The 19,480-nt window shown below is 42.5% G+C and overlaps 1 protein-coding gene across 6 annotated transcripts in view; it reads left to right on the top strand.

The window, feature by feature from the left end:
• Window positions 1-19,480, top strand: part of LOC309718523 (tetratricopeptide repeat protein 28-like) — a 190,854-nt gene that overhangs the window by 43,711 nt on the left and 127,663 nt on the right. Inside the window, exon 1 of one of the 6 annotated variants that reach the window (XM_082553860.1) lies at window positions 14,191-15,213. The exons of the other annotated variants lie outside the window; for them this stretch is intronic. Within the exon in view, the coding sequence (XP_082409986.1) occupies window positions 15,187-15,213 (27 nt within the window). The 5' untranslated portion in view covers window positions 14,191-15,186. Of the gene's footprint in view, window positions 1-14,190; window positions 15,214-19,480 lie in introns of those variants that run through there. 6 annotated transcript variants of the gene reach the window in all.

Genomic DNA, 19,480 nt, shown 5'->3' with positions numbered 1-19,480 from the left:
TTGTTCACGCAATATCTGGATCTGTCTGTCTGCCTGTCTGTGTTTTCATGCAGACTCGTTTCAGGCTGCAAGAGTTAATTATACGTTGTTTAAAAATGTGAAATTTGGAGGTGTCCACTCTTCAGCTCACTTCTCTGCTTGAGACAAGCAGATTTAGGTCAGTGAGATTTGGGGTTGGCAGAGCGACTGGAGCGCTTGTTCTGGACTGTCAGAGCTGCCCTGTATACCATCTGGATGGCTTGATAGTGCTGCAAAGCCAGTGATCCTCTTTTGAGGAGGATCTGCATAAAAAGATGCCTCCAGTGCAACTCTACCTCTGGTGTATCCAAACCAAACTTCACACATAATGGTACATACAGTGTATCCACCTTTGCGCGGGAGTATAACCTGGCATAACGGCTCCCAGGTGTCCAACAGTCACGACTCTGTGAATGTGTTAATCATCCGCTCTGAGCACCAGAAAGTATTTTTTTTCTCCTTTAAACAGCTCTGAACATTCTTACTGCCTTCAGCCCCCTGTGTCAGTGCTGTCATGTCCGGGATGTCAAGACGATTTCCACAAAGTCGTTCAGGCAGTCACAACTTTCATGCTCAGAAGCAGCCCTTTATGCCTCAGTAGCAGCTAATCGCTACAGCGAGATGAAGACCGAACACTTAACACTGAAAGCTTTTACAGCCAGGATTCACTTGTCAGATTTGAGAGGTGTAAGGTGCGAGTTTGCATTCTCAGATATCAGTGTGTGCGCGCGTGTGACAGACAGCTTGAATGTCGGTGTGAAAGCATCGGCTTCCCCACCTTTCTGCCTCTATTCAGCTCGCATTTCTCTCCGGTTCAGAGGGTTTCTGATAGAGCCAACTTAACAGAAATGCCTGAATGGCGAATGCGGCTGATGAGAAAATCCCCTTTTCTTTATTCCTAAATCCACTTCTTGTGGAGCGCCGTTTACTGTAGTAATCGTGCCTCAAGCACCACTTCTTCACAGCCTGTTGTGGAGCACTCTTCCTAAGTGGGAGGTGAAAATGAACATTTCTGTAGCACCAGTTATCATACCTTTGATTTTTATCCCTGAGTGTTAATAAATTTCGTGTCAACTTTAATGAGCACATAATCCACTGATAATACAGACTAATTTAGTGTGTATTTTGAGTGTGTAATGAAGCCCAGACAGAGATTTATACACTGTTGTGCAGTTGGTAGCTTTATCAAGGCAGTGTGGTTGATAATACTTAAATCGATTAGTAGATCTAAGTGGTGTCCAGAAAGGTCCTAAAACCTTTTTACAACTTGAAAAATCTTAGTTGTTTTATAATTGTGCCTGTTATTGTGCAATTGTTCTTACTATATTTGGCACACATGTAATTTACAAAGTATGAGATTGTACTTGTTTGCTCTGTTGCGTGATGTCATTTTGCTTATCTCCACATGGACCACACACCGTGTGGAGTGAGTGTGATGAAAGACAATGGGTGATTGATGCACACAGAGCATCCACACATCTGTTGTGCTCTTCGGGGGGAGTTTTGAGGGATGCCCAGCCCATTTGAGAGGTGCTGGAGTGTGGGAAGATGCAGTTGGGACTCTCAAAACACAGCTTTTCCCAACATTACATCATCTCCTGGTCTTTTTCTTCAACCACATCCAACGGTTCTCATGCTAGGCCTACTTAGCTGGGAAGGGCAGAAGTCTACTGGGCTTTTGGCAGGACTGAAACACGGTCTTCTAGTATTCGTGTTTTCTGGCACCTGTAAACCCTAAGACTGACCCAAAATGGAAGTCGTTGTTATATTTCAAACACTGCAGTTATTTAAAGCTGTTTGCTGGACAGAAGTGCTGCTCCAGATGTTTAAACAGGAATATACAGGCATAAAGGCCTTTTGATTTCAATTTAAAAAATTGTACAGAAACAATGCTATTACTTCACAGCATGGATGTTAGAATTAAACATTGTGGCTGTAAAAAGGGATCACAAAATTCTTCTCAATTCACTTTTATTTATATAGCACCAAATCACAACAACAGTTGCCTCAAGGGTCTTTGTATTATAAGGTAATTGTGGTAAACCACAACAATCAAACGACAGTGGGAAGGAAAAACTCCCTCTTAACAGGAAAAACCCTCTGGTAGAACCAAACTCAGGGAGGGGCAGCCATCTGGCACGACTGGTTGGTGGTGAGGGGGACAGGACAAAGCAGCAGGTCTTCACTGTGTTTGAACCACTCTGTTGGATGGTTTAACAGGATCCAAAATCTGAGCCCCTTTAAAGCCCCTGTGCTTTAAAGAAGAGGCTTATATTGTTTGGTTTGAAGGAATCCAGAAGCCACATTTCTTAAAGATCAGTTCAGGCTGCCACAGGTACAGTGATATTGTGTCTTTGGGGCCAATGCATCTGTGATTTAGTGAATAATAGTGTGATTATTGATTCTATACATACATATCTGTATGTATATATGCAAAAACATACTGTACAGTGTGTTAGATACGTTGAAAAGAAAAGTTTTAGCATCTGACTCTAAAGACTCTACTTGACTCTACAAAACCGTGGCCAGCTGTTTTAAATAGTCTGCTTGATAGAAACAGTGGAGTGAAATCCGCTCTGCTGGACGCACAATGTAGTGACATCGTTTCTAAATTATGCTCTGTAAGAAAAAAATTTGGTATCAGTGCACATCGGCTAACACGCACAGTCCTGTGAAATAACTTCTCACAGGGCTTTACCATGTAGTTTGTAGCACCAGCTATAGCTTCAATAACTTCACATTTGACTTTATCAGTGTCTCACGTCATTGTTGAGGAATTTTGGCGCACTCTTTGCAACATTGCTTCGGTTTTGCAAGCATTTGTTTATCCACAGCTCTCTTAAGGTCTCAACACAGCATTTCAATCAGGTTGAGATCTGAACTTTAACTGGGCTTTTGTGTTTTAGTCTGTTGTCGATTTGCTCCTGTGTTTGGGATCTGAAAGGTTGACCTGCGCAGACTCCTTGCAATCAAAAGCTAAAACACACTCAAGCTCTGAGTCACCTTTTTTTTTTTTTTTTTTTTGTGTAGATGCAAAGAGGTCGTTGCCCTGTTTGTATTTGTGTGACTGAGCAATTAGCTTCCTCTGAATTAAGAGATAGTTTTGACAAGCTAAGTGTGTTGGCTCAGCTAGAGGGGCCCTCTTGTTTACAGTATTTCCAGAGTATTTTTATTTCTTTAATAAATTATTTAGTGTCTCTGTGTCGATACAATATTGCCTCCCAAAATATCACTGTGTTCTTTTTGGAGAGAAAAGGTTTTCTCCTTCCAAACAACTTATGCTTGTTTCTAATCGTACTGTTGTGAAATTCAACATTTAACATGCTAAAATCTGAATGCTCCAGAAAACATCAAAACTTCTGCTTTTATAGAGGTGATCACACTCACTGACGATCAGTTAATAAAATGCATGTGACTAGCAGCACCTGGCAGCTACTTATCCTGTTAATCAGTATGAAAACAGTAATTGTGTGCTTAGTTTTTGCAGCACTGCACAGAGTCCTGATAAAACTCCTTTTTCACAAGACTTACATGCTGATATTGATATATCTGTACAGGTCAGTACTGATCCATTATATCTGTTTCCTGGTCAGAGATTGTGGCTCTAGTGTTACGACTGGGCAACACAGCTTACACACTAGCTTGTTCCAAGCACACTGAACCAATGGTTTACCTCTCTTGTGTCCATTCATCCTCCCATTTTCCATCAAGTTTATCCCAGAGTGTGAAGTACTACTGTTCTGTCAGCACTGCTGCCATCTCCAAATTCTGTACAAGGTGTCCTTTGGCAGCTGGGCCTTGACACATTGTTATATGCCAAGAGATAACTAGCCACCATCAGGCGGGCGGAGAGGAGGTGGTGGAGTGAGTCAGGAGAGTGTCAGCCAGGGAACTGTGGTTTGGAAACTGTTCAAAACATTCTGAACTTTGTTTTGCTGTGTTTACATTTGCTGATTTGTGTATTTTTCTCTCATACCCCTCTTTTGTTTTACTTTCATGGTTAGGTTCAGTGGGTGTGGTAAAGTCGCCTTTTAGATAATTTTGTGTTTCAGTTTTGGTCACTAAAGACTATTTGCTTACAGTTAGGATTGACTGTGGTTTGAAATAGAACATTGAACCTGAAAATGATGTTTACTTAGAGTTGTGTAAATGTCATGCATCACTCCTTTGCAATCATCCATAAGTGCAAATTTTGAAATATTATTTAAATTTGCGTTTGCTTAGGATTAGACTTAGCGTTGAAAAGGTAAACCTCTTAATAACGTTTTGCCTTTTACAATCCAGTGAGTTAAACATGATCTAAGTGTGATGTAAGGGGTTCTTTACAAACATCCATTAGCAACAAGCTGGAAATGACAGGCCAAAGGTCACCTTGTGTTTAATTTGGAGACGCCAGCAGCTTTGATAAAATGGTTGATGCACTGAGAGTGACAAAGGGCTGGTTTATAACCACCATTTAACTCTACCACTCTGAGTAGCTCTTTATCATGAGTCATGTCCAGGCTCATGAAATGATTGAATTCAACTAAGAATAAATCCAGAAAATGAGCCTTTTTCACTAGAAGCATCATCATAACAGCATCGTAATATTGGATTATTACAACACAGATTTTGATCTGGCAAAAACAGGCCTCTGTTTTTCCAGTGCGTTTCAGCCGGTAGCTGGACGGTGATAGAGATGTTGTGATGTGATGAATGCTAAATCGAGTCAGATGAAGTGATGAGTCACAGAGGAGTGTGTCAGCGCTGAGGCTAACTGAAGGCTGCATCTGTATCTGGCCAAGCTGTGTACTGAAAGGGTGGGGGTGGGGAGGTAGTGCGAAGTGCAGGGTGCGAGTGGTGATGGATGAGGACTGAGCAAGGGAAGGACGAGGCATGAAATAGAATGAGGATGAAGGACAGAGAAGTCCTGGCCGGGCCACGGAGGGGGAAGAAGAGTGCGAGACAGAGATGGAGAGACTGAGAGTCAAGAAAGAATGAGGGTCAGAGAAAGAGAGTAACCTACTCTCAAAACTGCTGATGTTTGCACTGCTTGCTCTCTGCTGCACGGTGGATTCTCACTTAAATTTGCATTCACTTACACTGTATCAGGTGAGTGTATCAGCGGTGTGTTCTTTGCAAAGGCAAAGCCTTTACCTTTAAAACTTTTAACTTTTTAAAATCTGCCCAATTAGATTAGCGAGAGTATTAAAGCAGATGGCACTTTTATGCATTCAGATACAGATTTGTTTGCATTGTTGAACCTCCAGTGGATTTAAAACCATTCTTTTTTTTTTAAAGCCTGTTATTTGTTGCACAGATTACACCAGAGGACATCCTGCACATCAAGCCTATTTATTTACATCACCGTCATCAGGCTAAGAAACATGTTTAACTTATCAACCTGCCCCAAATTGAAATATTTTTGTCTGCCTAAGGCTTTCCGACACTAAGCAGGTGAACTGCAGAGCTGGGATTCAAAATAAAGAGTCTGATATCGTGCTGGGATGGAAAAGCTCAGCGGGGCGTGTGATTCACCATTTTTTCCCCCGCATCTTACATCAAGAAATAAAGTGCAATCATATTCTTTACAGCGTCACGGTAATATGAATGTAAATATTTCACAGGTTTCATACTTGAGTGGAAACCTTTCTTCTGTGCGTTATCAACCGCAGTTCTAATGACCTTCCAAATAACCATCTATCCCGGACGTCCCGCTGTGGATCTACGAATCACTGCTGAATTGTGGGTGAAATGTAGCTTTCCTTCCGGCTGTGAGCTGTCATGATCTGTTTGAGAAACGCGAGATTGTATTCATGCGTGCACGCATGCTTACATGCTGTACTCTCTCTCCTACACACACGCGCGCCCACACACACACACACACACACACACACACACATACAGTGTGGAAACACAGACAGGCGGATTCATCAGTCACTGAGCCTCACAGAGGGTGGTCGCTTAAAGGAAGGAGTGTCCTCTCTGTCTTACGGTTCCTCTCTTACTTTAGCTCTCAACAATTAGTTTATCTGTCACATCCCATCCCTCCTCAGTTTTAATCCACTGCTCACGCTCTTCTGGGCTACTTTAGCGCGTCCTGACCTTATTTAAGGTTGTGTTTGTTTCTTCGGCTGACCAGTCGGGGAGAGGGATCGGATGTTAGCAGGCTAGCCAGATGGCTGGGACTGGAGCAGACCCACTGGCCAAACTGGTAGCTGTGGTAGCAGACAGCAGCTCTGTGGGGAGCAGTTTCAGCACCACTGCTACTCCTGGCCCAAAAATGCTAATTAGCCATCTTTTGACAGGTGTATGGACAGTCCTGGGTTTTGTGTTACAGCTTTAGAGTTGACTTAGAGTCATTTTGTCCCAGGTGTATTTTTCCCGGGACTCTTTTCTTGCAGACTCTTAGCTGACAGGAGCTTGAGCTGGAGTGGGATGAAGATGATTGGAGTAGAAAAGTCAAACAGAAGACAAGGAGGATTGACAGCAGGGGAGGAAGCTGATGGGGGTGAGAGGCAGCATGTGTGAAGAGTCTGATAGGAATGGACTGGAGCATTTCTGTCCTTGGAGTGGAGTCAAACCCCCCCTGCGACTTCCCTATTCCGCTAGATCAGTTACCGAGCCGCTACATGATGCGTATCAATAGCACCAGGTTGCCGTACTTCTCTCAAAGCGTTTGCCGTACCTTGCCCGAGGATATCCTGTTAGCCACCTGTTAATAAAGGATGTCGAATCATAAAAGTGCGCTTTACATAACCCTCGTCTCAAAGGAAGCAGAGAGCACAGCTGTTTGACTCAGCCACACTCGAAAAACATCGCCTGCATGCAAATGAAGTCATCTTGCTGATGCATTAGAGCACTGCCTGCTATCTGAGTGGTCAGGGTGAAGGAAGACAACTAATCAGGGCAACAACAGCGCTACTTTCCTGTATCTGAGCTCTCTATATTTCAACCCGTAAGTCAGGTGTTGAGATGAAAAAGAGGCCCGCCTGTGCTACATGGCTAATTTAAAGGATTATCACCTGTTCTACCAAGACACATTAATCCTAATCCGACTTTAACCCCTTTCATCTCAAGTCAGAGTGATTAAGGAGTAGACTGGCCTAATCTCTTCACAGCAGTGATCACGAGCTACGTGCGCTCGATGGGACAGGAAGCGTCACGCTAAAGCATCTACTGTACTCAACACCCCAACTGTGTTTCTACCGATTGCCACTCTGCATACGTAAGGACTTTTTACTGAGTCCACTGTATTATTTTTAAATCTCCTCGCTTCAAAAGAGTTCATTCTCAACTGATGTGCTCTCGCAGGATTAGATTAGTGAGGGCAGGAAGAGCTGTCATTGGCATAATAGGCCTTAAGTATGAAGGTATTATGGTATAATTATTGAGGGAAAAATACTTTGTTAAAGCAAATCACAGTCTCTTGTCTGGCTTTCATGAATTTGCCTTTAACAACTTTGAGTAACCAAACCCAGGATTTTATAAGTAGTCAAATATTTTCACAGTTAGTTTCAATTAATTGTAGTCTGCTCAAGAGATCATCAGTCATAAATTGTAGCTTTAATGCTTTAATGTGCATGGTATGATTACCAGACTGTGGTATGACTTTGTGTGTGTGTGCATGTGTAGGAGTGTGACGGTAACACATGGATACATTCGATATGAGAGAGAAAGGAAAAAGAGACTGGGAAATTTTAGATGGATTTGGTGTGGTAGTGATGGTGGGAAGAAAGGTAATTGAAAAAGAGAGGCATACTTTTGGTTTTGGGGCTTTTCTAAATGAGGGAGTAGAGATGGGTGGGTCCGGCCACAGCATGGTTTCGTGTGTTTTTATGTGTGTGTATATCTGTATTCGTGGAAGCAGATAGACACAAACACATTCGAATGCATTGTCCTGTTCCATCTCTAAGTTTAGTGTATAGACTGAGGGGGACCACACAGGATCTCGGTCTCATGCGTTGGAGTGTGTGGCAACACTGTTATTATTGATCCCGCCACAGACGTCAAACCCCAGTGCTTATTTAACTGCCGGTCTGATTGAAACAATATGCTGGAGCCCGTTTCATCCGTGTCCAAGACCACTGAATTATTAAACACATCTCCAAAGCAAAGGTCTCTCTCTTTGCATAAAGTCGGAACAGAAATGCACTGCCGAGGGACTTCGGGGGATAAACAAGCCCTTCTTCATTAGTGTGATTGGAAGACGGAAAAGGAAGATGAGAAAATTAGTAGATGGGACTTAAGGAGAATAAAAAGATTATAATTGTGTGTCTTTATCACACATTAAGACTGTGAGGAATCGCTGATTAAACTCTAGAATGTTTCAAAAAGAAAAAGAGCTTTTAATTGTATAATCACATGCTGTGTAGACTACAGATAAGAGTGTTTATGTTTCCTTTGTGGAAATAACATGGGCTTTTGGGTACATCAGGACATGGTTAAAACACCCCAGAGGCCTCTGTTAAATTATTTATGAATAGATGCATGGATGTTCTACGTTGGAGAGATGTTTTATGGCTTCAACTCACAAGTTGCAAATTAACTGCAATACGCACACTGGCTGACACATTTGACTCGTGATTATAACTCAAACCACAGATTTCTTTCTCTTTTTCTTTCACCGTTTTATTGTTTAGCACTGATACTCGTTTTTACTTCTTACTCATTGGCAGGTTTATCAAGACATGTCACAGTTTCAAGCACATGAGCCAAAAATGGAATGAGATTTGTGGACCTGAACTTTCAAAAAAATGCAAAGTGTTGCTAAGCTTATGGTAGAAGAAATGGGTTTTGCCATCATGTTAGCGGTAAAACCTAAATTACATTGGTAGCTGATGTCTCGATGCACGCTCAATCATCCAGGTAAGTAAATCCCAAAAGGTTGATTCTGTTCATCTGGACGTAGAGATTTCAGTAGGAGAAACATTTCGTCATTCACCCAAAGTGACTTCTTCAGTCTCAGCTGATTGCAGGTTTCCCCAACCTCACAGCCCATTTTTCATTCAGTGGTATAACTTCAGTTATTGTGCAAATGTACTGTTTATAGGGCTGGGGAAACCTGCAATCAGCTGAGACTGAAGAAGTCACTTTGGGTGAGTGACGAAACGTTTCTCCCACTGAAATCTCTACGTCCAGATGAACAGAATCAACCTTTTGGGATTATTGGCTGATATTAGCTATAGCGGGTAAAATAAGTACTGAACATCTAACCAATTTCTAAATATATTTCTAAAGGTGCTATTGACATGAAATTCTCACCAGATGTCGATAACATCCCATCCAATTCAAACATGCAAAGAAATCAAACTGTAGAAACACAACAATCAGGTGATCGGAGCACAGTGTGAACAAGTAATCTAATGTCAATTAACACATCTTCTCTTTATGTTTTATGTGCAGCTTGTGTATCAGAATATCGGATTTTTGCATCACCAATCATTGGTATCTGTATCAGTGTTACAAATAATGTATCAGTTAGACAAAAAACATGTTGTTTGATAAATGGGATCATAATCTGAACATATAACCTGCTTGGTTAGCACACATAATGATAAAAACTGTAGTGTTAATGTGCCGGGGTTAGTTAAATAAAGATAACAGTGTCTCTTTGTTGTGTTTTATTTTGCTCTGTGTCTTTGTCACTGAACTGGAACAAGTGATGTTCTTATATGTTTTTGTAGGAAGACAGTTATATGTGTCTCTGTGATACATATATGCTCTCTTCTTATACTGGAAAATATCTTTAAGTCTAAGAAGGTGAAGCACGTTCCCACTCAGACAAACTGGTAATTGCATTTGCTATAATGATGCAGCTGCCAACACAAGGATTCAGCCTAGTTTTCTCGCACTGGTGAGCAAATATTTTCCCTGTTCCTCACTGTAGTCTGACTTCATGTAAATTGGTTCTTCTACAAAGACTCAGTGGTGTTGGTCGGGATGTGACACGAAGACCCAGCAAACAAATAAGATTTGGGATGGTTTTCAGGGTCTGTGACATCAGCCTTAGCTTGGGGGCACATTGGGTGGTCAATGCATGTGACCTTCTCATAGCGGGGGCTCCATAACCCCCATCCATCCCTATTAGAGGACACTTATCAGGGACAGCAGCCAGAGTGACACACTCCCAGCTGGGCTTCCCTGGAGAAAATACTGTGAAGCGCAGGGATAAATCCCCACAGTGCACTGAGGTGTGTTTCTGTGTATGCGTGCATGTATATATCTATACGTGTGTGTGTGTGTGGTTGTGTGTATGAGTTGCTCTCTGCAGATAGGACCCTGTGACTCTGAGATATGCACAGGCTCATTAATTAGAAGCTCTCATTATCCCCCCTCAGGCTCCAGACACTTAATCAACACCAAGCTCAAACTAAGACACATGCATGCACGCACTCTCACACACACACATGAACAGCCATCTCACAGAGTCCACAGCAGGCTCCATTCTGACACAACATCATCTAAGAATACAGCTGTGTAAAAGAGGTGAATGAGTAAATGCTGATGAGGGTTATTTGTTTTCAGTGATGTATGGCACAGCAGAGTGGTGGGTGTCATTGCTGTTTAACACTTTTATTGTTCTAATGTTGTTAAGCATTTCAAAACAGATTCATCCGTCTGCCATGTCGCGCAGTGGAAGCAATCCGTCAAATAGCGTAAATTATATTCTTATGTTTTAAATTTCGATGCTGGAACAAATGAGCTTTCAAGACTTTTTGCTTTATGAATCTCGAATGCCTGCGAGGTTTACCAAATGTCTGTTCTGCCGTTTTCCAACATGAAGCGTTGACACTTTATAGCTACCGAACAGTGCGGTGACTGCCATGTTTGTACTGTTACGTTAACCTGTAAATATAATCTGTACAGGGGATGTTAGACATTACACATCCTTGTGTTTGTGTGTGTGTTAGTGTGTGTACTTTACTGGTTTAAAACCTCAGCCCCTAAAATTAAAAGGATGCTGTTTTTTCAGAGAGGGGACGGACGGTGCTCAGCGACACTGATGTTGGGACTTCAGAGTGAGTGCTGGGATAAATTACACTCAGACATTTGGAAGAGCTTTTGGATGACTATTCTTCAGTCGTGTGTTAAATACCTTTTCAGTTCTCCTTCTATTCAGTCGCAAAGTGCGACAGACAGGTTGCCAGCTCTAATAATACTTTTGGGTGGAGCCTCAGAGAGTGTGTTTAAGCAGTTCAGATTTATGATGGGATGATTCTTCCTCCACACAGTTATGAAGTTGCGGAAGAGCGTTCTTCCAGCTATGAAGTATAAGGCATCTAGCAAATAAGACGGGGAATGCTGTGAGCTCAGCTCAGTAGAATGACTTACATGTACAGTTAATAGTCACATTTCACTTTTAAGAAATAGTTTTAAATGCACCTGTGCAAGCTGAGGTCAGTTTGGGACATAAAGCGTCTGAACAAGGCTGCCTGGGTGTTGATTGCACCCGATCGGGCTATGTCAGATCTGAACCAAGAGTTTGACCAAATAAAATGTGTGGCTTGTGGAAAGGTTTAGCAGCTATGAGGCATTTTACTAGAAACATTTTATGATTAAGTGATGCAATGACATCCCTGAAGTGGCGCCTCTCTAAACATTTTGCCTTCGCAATCCTCAGTGACGACATTGGCCCACAGCGTTGTATCACAGCAGTGCAAACGTCTGTAGTAGTAGAGCGACAGACCTTTGCGCCTTACTTGAATTAGTTTTATTGTAATGCAGTTGTCCAACGCCAGCAGACGAGCCTAACTCACCAACCCTCTGAACAAAACATACAGCGGAGACATTTTTGAGGGCGTTATTGGCAAGAACAAGAAAAGGAAGCGCAAACTTTTCAACAGCTCCAAGTTGTGGAAAATGAAAGAGGGGGGAGAGTTGGGTGGCGGGGGTTGGTTGTTTCCCTCTGAAGGCTGGAGTCTGATTTCCTGTGCGGCTGTGATTGGGAAAGCAGAGGCACGCACAGGGAGCCTGCTTCTGTATGGAGATGCCAGATGACAGGCTGTTGCTGAACAGCGCGCTGAGCTGGCCTTTGATTGGTCATCAAAAACGCCTTTTATGAAACAATCTCCTGTGTAAACCTGCTTTAGAAAGTGGGGCTTTAATGTGTGAGCGTGCGTGTGTGGATGAAAGAGAGCACAAGTGTAAATAGTATCTTATTCGTGTGGTGTGCTGCACAGACCCAACAGGAGTCATTTGTGGCCATGGGAATACAAGCTAGGGAAAAATATAGACGCTGTATAATACAGGCACACATAACTCCCACCTGTCTTGACTACAAATGTGTGCTTTGATCACAGTGCCAGCTGCGGATGCGGATGCAGTGACAGTGTTTATGTTCATCCGAGTGTTTCACGGACTCATTTTGCGCAGCAGGAGTTTGTCCATCGGGCCATATGTCAGCTTCGCCCCTCCTCCTGCTGCCTTTTGTTATCTTGGTGACCCCTAGGTGCACTGCGGACCCAGCTGACCCTGAAGACTCACTAGTTTATTGACAAACTCACAGCTCCATAGAGTCAATTACCTAAACCAATTTAAATCACAAGCCTACTGGTTAAACTGGTTTCACCTGCACTTCAATATTGACCATTTCTTTAATCCAGCTTCCCCCTTATTTGAGCTCATTTCTGAAAATAGAGAGAGGGGCTTTTATTGTTACTCACTTAGTGCTCAATCATGTATCTGGTGATGAGTAGTCTATGTTTTTGCTGCAGGAGCTGGGTTCAGCATCATTAGTTATGTTTTTCTGATGACAGCGGTGGTGCACTGATTGAAAAATTCTGGGTATTTCTGATGTTTATTTTTAAGGTTTTTTTGTTGTTCCTCTTTTATTATCAGGCAACAAAAGCAATATTCATTATAAATGAATACCGGAACTGTTGTAAAGGTTTTGAGCCCCTCATGACACTATTGTTGAAAGAGCACTTTTAATCATAGAATTTTATAAAACTGAATCACAGATTAGAAGATTAGAAATGGGTAAAAGGCCAGTGGCAGAACGAGACACTGATAATTCAACTCATCGCCTGCTGATAGTCATTCTTCTTCAGTGTGTCTCTGACGGTGATTCCAGTGTGTTGTTTGTTATCATTTCCTCTGTTCTTAATTTAAAAGAAGCAGGTATTTTTAAACCATGCTCACCAATAATATTTTGCAATGTCAGATCCCTGATGTGCAGTAACATATTGCACAGTTTATTGCATGTGACAGTTCCTCTCAGCAGGAAGAAACACGTAAAGTGTATAGAAACAGGGCTCTAGCTGTCTCCAGTGTCCAAGGCTCTCTGTCCTTTGTAAACTGTACCCTTTATGTGTGAATTCAGTCTCTTCTTGCCATGAAAATATTCAAAATAATCAAGGACAGTAGCTTCTATTAAGAATGATCAAGGTAGCAAGCTCATGCAGCAGCACTGTGCAGTGTTATTTGAATTTTTTGAGCTTATTCACACCCGTTTATACTGTGATGACCTGCTAACAGATTCACTTCTTTGTGTGAGGTTGGACACTTAAATTTTTTAGCGGCCTAAGGTCAACAGCCATCCCTCTTTATGTGGGGGTGCACAGCATTACCAGTCCAATTATCCCACATATTTAAACACTATCCAACATTTTGAATGTCTGTTGTTTACAAAAGTGAACGCAGCGTCACAGAAAATGTGAGAGAGAAAGCGATGGATGCATCGCTGCTGCGAGCAAAGATGATTACCAGACAGATGAGCAGCTGAAAAAAACGGTCCACAGTAAAGGGAATACACCAATGTGCAAAGGCTATCGCAAAAGACTACAAAACAAACTTTAGCTTCTATTTATGTATCTAAGAATTTGTAAAATTGGATTCATATAAAAAGTAGTGGCTGATGCCAAACATTTAAGTTTGTTTTTGATGTCAGATACACCCACCTCTTGGCTTTGGTAAAGTATCCCAGATTCATTTATTTTGTAGGGACGTGGTCACGCTATAGGAGATTTTCGGAGAAAAATAATCACATATTCTTTAGATTCATACTGAACTGAACAGCTTTAATCATCTTCTCTGTGACTATTGTTTGTTGGAGTGTGAGGTCTATACCAACAACTTAAACGGACACAAGGACATTTCCTGAAAATCACAAAACCCTGTCTTGTTGGGCTGCCACAGCAATTGGCACGTGGTTAGAGAGACTGCTCGAGGATTTAGGATCTAGGGATGTGTCCTTGAGCGACGCACCAATCCACAGCCCGCCTCCTGTCTGGGTGGCAGCACCATCTAAGTGCGTAAATGTAAAGCGTACTTTTTGGCAAGTCTTTGAACGGCGGCGCTATGACCCTGCTACCTTACGACCGCTCAGCTCCACTGCTACAAGTCTCTAAACTGTGAGGCTGGAGGAGCGCAGGGAAGGAAGTCATCAGAAAGCTGTAGTCCAGTTTTTCTTTTCTTTTTTTCTTTTTTTGCTGTTGCGTGAACCAGGATATCCTTCCAGCTGCAGAAATTCCAGGGATTTTTTTTGGTGCTTGAACCCCCCTTCTCATAAAAGTAATCCTTGCCTGTCGCGCCGTCTCCACCGACCTCTGTGTGACTATTTCTCTACGAATACTTCCAAAAAGTGTGTTTCGGCCGCTGGAAAATGGGATTTGACCACTTGTGATGAGTGTTTCTGCATTTTGGTAGTCATTTCGCTTCCCTGTGGTCTGCTCCGCATCGACTAGGACAGATTGGACACAGTTTATTCGCACCGCGCTGGACTAAAATTTGTAACCTAATTATAGGGAAGACTTCTCCTTCTTCTTCTTCTTTTAAAGAAAAAACTTTAAGAATAAATCTTCCTGAAACAAGATCCCGATTGGTCCCGGTGGCGCTGATCTTGCGTGCCGAGTGAAGAGGGACCGGGTTCATTACGGACTCCTACTTTGGATTTACGCACAGGAACCTTTCACGCAAACAGTGTCAGTTGACACAATGTGTCTCTGATTTATCCTCCGAGCTTCAGTTGTGGATTTAACCGTTGTGTGATTTCTGTTGACTGTGCTGTCTACCCCGAAATTGCCGCAAAGCTGAGACTCGCACACCATCATGCATAGCTCCTTGGAGAAAATCTGCTGCAAAATCGAGGGAAGTCGAGAGGCAGCATGACTTGCGCTCTGGATTTCTTTGAATCTACATTCCTTTCTCATATAATATCTTAATGCTGTTCCATTTTGATTTACAAATATGATGAAATGGCAGCCCCGGAAGAAGGTGAGTGTTTCTGAGATATTTTGATGATAACGTTTCTCTAGTAGATCACAAGTTGGGCAGAGGGGCTCGGCCACAGACTGCCGCTCTGCCTGTTCGCTTACTACAAATGATCGGCTACACCTATAGTAGTAATCACATTAACGTTGTGCACTAAACTATATTAAACTGTAGCCAAAGCAGAGTTTATAAGGACGAGCAAGTTTCTGTTCCGTTACACTTCGATCTTTATGGATATTTTCTGCCACAGAAAATCCGTTTTAATGATTCCGAGTACAGTAATCACATGTTAATTATAACATGTAATTTAATTTCACATTACTAGTGCACATGCCAGGGAATAAAATGTGTTATGCACTGACGAAGAACATGTTAACCCACATACTGCTGTCGTGTATGCCCCGTACCTCTTTACAACATCCGACAGCCCTGCGTTCCTGATCTGGACTAATCAAGACATCAGTGATTAATGCGTTGGGCAGTGAACCTCGGGAGTTGTGGGAATATAAATCGCCCAATCAAGTGTCAAAATGAAAAATAATCTCGTCAGGTTTAAAAGTGGGTGGAAAAAGAGAGGAAACGTTCTGCTAAAAGTTTCAGAATAAACCAGCACCACTTCTTTAATGCCTCTTTTAGCATTTTATTTTCTCTTTAGGATTACTAAAACATGTGTCCAGGTTTCTTGTTTCCATGATCAGATATACATTTACTCTCAAGGTTGTATTGTTATTGCTTTCTATCACTGCTCAGTTTTCATAGCCGTGGGGTATTACAGCATGGAAAATATCTGAAAATCATCTGGGGTCTGTAAAGAAAAAAAGGGAGAAAAAAAGGAAAAAAAAAATAGTAGCACAAAAATGCCTAAGATTAGGATTTTTACCAGCAGGGGGCACTTGTCTGACAAGAAACAGTTTTTCCCTTTACAGAAGCAGCTTTACTCTGGTCTGGATTCAAAGGAGAGAGAAAAAATGAAAGGATGAGTAAGTCCTTTCCTTCATTTGTCAGCTGTTTTGGATCATTCAGAAGACTTTGTTCGACAGCAGCATAAACACTTGCAGGATTTTTCCTCCTGGCCCAGATCTTTTTTCCCTTGCTCAGCTGCAACTTGATGATGATCTGTCTTTGTGGCTATTCGGGGCACTGGTAAATTAACAGTGTAACCACTACCACTAGCACTGGTTGTAGGTCTTCAGTGCTGTTTCCTAAATTAGATCTCTGTGTTGTTTGTTCTCCATCAAGTGTCATTAATGTGGCTAATCTCTTCCTGAAAGATGAGATGAAAGCAAATTATAAAACCCAAGCTCCTTAATGTTGAATTATCAACACAGAAAATAAATTGCGAGCACGTCCTAATGATTTCTACAGCTGTGCAGTGTGTCTGCCAGAATCATCCGTTAGGTTCCCCCCCTTTGAGGACTAAAAGCCTTTCCACGCTGCAGGAACTGATTCCTACCCCCAGCCCTTCAGTCATGTGTACTCAACTTGAAAACACCATAAAGATACACTCTCTGTCATATGTAGATTATTTTTCGTGGATTTCAGTGAGGTGAGTTGCACCAGAGCGCTCATTTTGGGGATTCATTTCAAAGAGCAAAATGGTTACTCGGTTTCGCCTGATGTTGATTAATTAACCTGTTGGTTGTATAGGATGCAAGATGCATATGGATGAGCACAAAGCACTTAGAGCAGAAAACGCAGACCCAAAGAGCAGTGTTCAATATTTTGAATTGCCATGCAAATAGCGTGTGTGTTTTTGTGTGTCTGACATTGTCTGTTCACCCTGAACTCTGGTAGGCTGCCAAAGATGTCCTCCAACCTAGGTAGTGCAAAAAAAAAAAAATGCAGTTTACTGGAATAGAAAGCAGCCATTGTGCTCCATATTGTGGAGAAAGCAATTTCTTTTGAATCCAATGCTCACTTGAGAAAGTGCACACAAACTAATTTCACAAACAGTCCTTGAGGTCCCCTCCTCTTGTGTTTATCAGCTTCTCTTTCTGTCTCTTTGCTACACTTGTAGAGCGTGAGCAATCAATGTAAGTGTGGGAGAGTCATATTGATTCAGGTTGAGAGTCCCATCCACCTCCTCCTAATAGTAATGAGTCAAAATTCTTAATCTGGAATGTTGAGCAGAGAGAGGAAATGTTGCCGTCAGAGCGGGTTGTCTGTTGTGGAAAGAAAGGAGCGTGAAAATGCTTTCATTCAGGGGGATTGTGAGATTAACTTTTGATTTGACAGACTTGGTTTGAACAACTGAGTTGATTAAGAAAGTCCATGTTATACAAGCTTAAAACGTGGATGGGAAGGCATATGACTAAAGGCTGCTTTAGACTTTTATTTCCAAGACTGGTTCAGTAAAGGTGTATGTAGTGATAATCATTATTTTCCACAGAGATGGCTTATTTTTTGTTGGTCTTTGAAGAACTACTTGTGTTTTGTGTTTGCAAGTGTAAAAAATGCTGTGTGGATTTTTGTGGCTTTACAGCAGTAGCTGTACAGGGTGGGTTTCATACAGGGAAGTAAGCATTAAGGAATGTCGTCTGTGCCTGTCCTGTAGGAAAAGGTAACTCAGGAAGTCAGCTAAGAGATGGCAATGTGCCTGCACTGGCACTTTTAAGGCACCAAGTCACACCCAGACAATGAAGAGCCTGTGGGAGTGTTGCTTTTAAGACAGTGGATATCAAAAAAAGCTGTTTTTCGGTGTCTCCATATGTTTGTGCACACAACTCCAAAGAGCTTTGGACATTAATTATGGACTTGGCAGGAAAACTAAGTTCTTTTCCTTACCCATGATTTTCTTTTGCTGAAAAACACTGCACTCTCCTTTCTTTGCTGCCAAATGTGTTTTCAAGTCACGGTCACTCCGTGTTTTCTTGGGCAGAATGGCTCACAACCTGTTGGTGGTCTTAAAAAGCCAGCCCCTGCATTTAAAGTTCACATAATATCTTGTGGCAGTGTGACCAAGTCCAAAGGAAGTTACTGGTTGTTTTTGTGGAGGTGCCAGATGTTTCTGTGGGTTCTACACAGTTGACATAAGGCCTTCTCACCTGAGATGGACAGGATGCTCATATTTCTGTGGCAAGACTCACTTCAAATCTGACTTTTACCATCAGCAGGCGTGCTCGTACATCTCTGGCCATGTTCATTGACTTTTTACCTCCAGGATTTTCTCATGCTGCTTTTCCTCTTTGATTTGGTATTATTTATGAGCTCACTGGTGGAGGGGAAAGGGCTATCTCCTCCTCCCAGTTCTCCATCAGTCCATGTGACGTCTCATGGCTGGCAGCAGCACAGCAGTTTTGGAATACATTAAAAGCAGGAAACACCCATGAAAATGTGAAAACACCGTTGGAAGACAGATATCTGATGAGCGAAGAAAGCCAGCGTAGCTGTCACTGGAGGGAGGACTCACTTGGGAGGACGCGGGATTGCTGGACAAAGATTGAAATACATCAGGGAACAAATGAATGGGGGTCTAGATTGTAGGCTCTGTAGGAAATAAGCAGAGCGCTGGGTGGATATTGCAGAGAAGAAATGGGATTGCTGTAGCGCTTGATGGCATTTTTAGGTGGTTTGGATTTGAAGGAGAGAAAATGGGGACAGGCTAAGAATAAGAGGGTGTAAGAGATGGTGATTTGGAGATGTGGAGTTGAGGAGTGAGAGGCCCTAGAGTGATGCAGCAGGTATAATTAATGATAGGGAGTGATAGCACCTGCTGTTCCTGATGTTGCGCTGTATTTAAGGCCCAGCTCACCAAGCGGAACTGGATGTGGCTACGTGGCCAGCCTGCTGCCCCGTCCCCCCCTGGGGAGCGGAAAGATAGGATGGGGTCGGGGTATTGGGTCAAGTTAGGAGGGCTGCAGCGTGGGGAACAACGACTCAGCAATGCCGGTGACATTTATGTGCCGCACTTGCTCCGTTAATCCCATTCCTCTGCCTCCCGCTGGGAGGGCTGGACAGAGATGGAGGACAGAAAGAAAAGCTTCCTGGAATGCTAGGCATCCTCTTTCTCGTACTGTGACGCAGTGGTCTGCAGGCATTTGCTGGTAAGGCACTCCTGGGAGTGTGCTGTCAAAATACAGCAGGAGAGACAATGGTGACTGGGCCATCCTGCTCTCATTAATCCTCATTCCTGGGACCTGCACATTCCACTGTGAGTGTTGAGATGGATTTTTGGATAGCAAGTGGTAAATACAAGAATTGATTTATGTGTAGAACAGTCCATTTGTAATGTTTTCCTCTGAGCCTCAGAGCACTCATTTCTGATTTGCTA

The sequence above is a fragment of the Aulonocara stuartgranti genome (assembly GCF_965226115.1).
Source record: "Aulonocara stuartgranti genome assembly, chromosome: 12".
Taxonomy (NCBI): domain Eukaryota; kingdom Metazoa; phylum Chordata; class Actinopteri; order Cichliformes; family Cichlidae; genus Aulonocara; species Aulonocara stuartgranti.
Note: the sequence above shows the minus strand (reverse complement) of the source record. Positions and strands in the feature narration are given on the sequence as shown.